At 32.8% G+C, this 3,432-nt stretch overlaps 1 protein-coding gene across 1 annotated transcript in view; it reads left to right on the top strand.

Annotated features, from left to right (window-relative positions):
• The window catches only part of LOC106465722 (guanylate cyclase 32E-like), a 51,358-nt gene that overhangs the window by 36,835 nt on the left and 11,091 nt on the right, over positions 1-3,432 (top strand). The window contains exons 11-12 of the mRNA XM_022393637.1: positions 5-14; positions 359-499. Coding sequence (XP_022249345.1) covers positions 5-14; positions 359-499 — 151 coding nt within the window. The remainder of the gene's footprint in view (positions 1-4; positions 15-358; positions 500-3,432) is intronic.

The following is a 3,432-nucleotide window of genomic DNA, read 5'->3' as shown; positions in this document are numbered from 1 at the left end:
GTAGGTTGGCCAAAGTAAGTTTTCACTAACAAAACATAAAACCTGTGTTACTTTATCCTTATGTTTACTCGTAGTTTAAACTCTTTGTGTTACTTGTAGTTTAAATTATTTGTGTTACTCGTAGGTTAAGCTCTTTGTGTTACTTGTAGGTTAAACTTATTGTGTTACTCGTAGTTTCGCTTTCCTTTACTCGGAGATTTGCTATGACACAACCTTTATGTTAATAAAACAAAATAGTTTTGATAACGTTACTTTCTCTCTCTCTCTCTATATATATATATATAACAACCTCACAATGTATCGAATTTAACAATACAAAACCTTGTGTAAAGCTATGATTCTGTGTTTATGTCCTCAGGAAAAATAATATTTTTGATAACATGATGGCAATGATGGAGAAATATGCCTACAATTTAGAAGGTTTGGTCCAGGAAAGGACTTATCAATTAATGGAAGAGAAGAAGAAAACTGAGAACTTGCTCGTCCGTATGTTACCAAAGTAAGTTTCATTCAACCAACAAAACATAAAACTTGTGTTACTGTATCACTATGTTACCAAAGTAAGTTTTTACTCAACCAACAAAACATGAAACCTGTGTTACTTTATCCTTATGTTACCAAAGTAAGTTTTCATTCAACCTCACAAGGACTTTAGACTACCAGTAGCACAAAGAATTTAAACTGTTAGTAACACAAAGAGTTTCAACTACAAATAACACAAAGTGTTTAAACTACAATTAACACAAAGAGTTTAAACTACGTGTAACACAAAGAGTTTAAACTATATGTGACATGAATAATTTGAATTATTAGTAACACAAAGAATTTCAACTACAAGTAACACAAACTGTTTAAACTACGAGTAACACAAAGAATTTAAACTACAAATAACACAAGTGTTTAAACTACGAGTAACACAAAGAGTTTAACCTACGAGTAACACAAAGAGTTTTAAATACGTGTTTACATGATGATTGAACCAAACGTTCAGACTGTCCTCTACTTTTATCACTGCATGTGTGTGGTATAAAAGGCCCTTTAAAATGTTGCATGAAAAACAGCATCCCTAGTATCCTTATTAGGGCTGTTTGGTGGGGGGTGGGGAGCATGAAAGATAAAACTGACTCATGATACTAAAACGGAAGAGTATCCTGTTACTGACAGTTTGAGTTATGAATTTTGATGTAATACCATCAAACTCTTGATGATAAGCATAAAAGGGAAACAGAAGAAATTATTGAGAATTGATTTTGACAAATATAAATAAATGACACAAACTTCATTCTTTATTTGTATTCTTCTTGGTGGAAATGTTTGTTTGTTTGTTTTTTAATTTCGCGCAAAGCTACACGAGGGCTATCTGCGCTAGCCGTCCCTAATTTAGCACTAGAGGGAAGGCAGCTAGTCATCACCACCCACCGCCAACTCTTGGGCTACTCTTTTACCAACGAATAGTGGGATTGACTGTGACATTATAATGCCCCCACGGCTGAAAGGGCGAGCATGTTTGGTGTGACAGGGATTCGAACCCGGGACCCTCAGATTGCGAGTCGGGTGGAAATGTACCGTCCCTGTTTGGATTGTGTATATATTAACTTTATACATGCTGAAAAACTTCAAAGTATTTTTTCTGAATATGTAAAAAAAAACACTTAACAGGATTTACTCGAAACTTTAAAACGAATCACGATCACAAACATAAATATGCGTTATTTGTTACAATAAGAGGTAACATTTTTAATATATATATATATATATATATGATATTGGTTTAACATCAGACTCAGTTTATTCTATAAACATGGTTATATTCGTCTGAAGCCTTGTGATCTATTATAATTCTATATGATGCTTGTGTCATTCTTTTGCACCCCGTTAAGGCAGCGCCACCTATGGATCAAAGGAAACAAAATGGACGAAGTATGTCAGAAAGTGTATATAATCAACGATCACTTAAGAATATTGAGCAAATAAAAACAACAACAACAAAGTATATGGTGTTTATACGACAGTCAACAATAAACAAAGTATATGGTGTTTATACGACAGTCAACAATAAACAAAGTATATGGTGTTTATACGACAGTCAACAATAAACAAAGTATATGGTGTTTATACGACAGTCAACAGTAAACAAAGTATATGGTGTTTATACGACAGTCAACAATAAACAAAGTATATGGTGTTTATACGACAGTCAACAATAAACAAAGTATATAATTAGCATTAATTTCCGATCAGAGAAAGTTACCTATTTAGATCTAAAATCAAGATCAAATCATTAGTGAATATAGTTAATTTAATGTCGTATTATTACGTCCTAATTATCTAGTTAGTATCAATTATCGCATCAGTTGTGTACCCTCCGTTATTAAGTATATTTAATGTCGTATTATTACGTCCTAATTATCTAGTTAGTATCAATTATCGCATCAGTCGTGTACCCTCCGTTATTAAGTATATTTTCGTCTGACAAAAAAAGCAGCATGTACTAACGAAAGGTATATACAGTGTGGACAATAATGAACTTTAGGCCTAATTGCAATTCCATAGGCTTAACTGGCAAGCAAAGCAGTACCTGATGTAGTAATACACAAATAAACATACATTAGATTTAAGAAGCTAACGTTAAGTTAAGACTAGAATAATATCAAATAAAGTTATGAAGGTTCCAGATTGGTTAGAATAAAACTAAAAATATAAAGGTACCATTTTTATCATCTACATAACAATTCCACAACGATATACAATACTATAGAATGGCAAATAACGAAACATTGTTACACTTAATTATACTTCAACTATTTGTGATGTCTTTGTAAACACACTTATTCTTCATCTTAATTGGATCGCATGGGATCATGTTTTGGATTTTATCTTTAGTTATCATCGAGCGAGTTATAAACTCCCAGGATTACAACAAGGTGTTCAGGCCGCCAGTAAACGAACTTCAAGACAGTCCAGACTACGTCATACGCTGTATCGAAGAATGTTGGGATGAAAATCCGGAAAACAGACCAGACTTTCGGTTGATCAACCACAAACTAAGAGACATGCAGGCTGGTTTGTAAGTCACTACTTAAGTTTCAGTTATATCAAACTTATCTCCGATTATGATGCCTTAAGGAACCCCCCTCCCCTCTCTATAACGATTACGAAACATTTCCATACATGGATTTTTGTCATCCAGGAATTGTTTTCTTTATTGAACAACAAATATAATTGTGTATAAACACGAGCTACATTATGTAAACATATATATATATATATAACTGTAAAAATTAAGACGTGTCTGAGGCAATCGTTCGAAAACAAATATTATATTTTTATTCATCTATATATAACTACAACTAGACGTAAAATCCCGTCAAAAATGGCGTAAAACTACAGGAAACCAAAACTATTCCATATAAAACTGGCAATACGCAAAAT

The sequence above is a fragment of the Limulus polyphemus genome, unplaced genomic scaffold (assembly GCF_000517525.1).
Source record: "Limulus polyphemus unplaced genomic scaffold, Limulus_polyphemus-2.1.2 Scaffold2030, whole genome shotgun sequence".
Taxonomy (NCBI): domain Eukaryota; kingdom Metazoa; phylum Arthropoda; class Merostomata; order Xiphosura; family Limulidae; genus Limulus; species Limulus polyphemus.
This window is presented reverse-complemented; position numbering and strand designations above follow the sequence as displayed.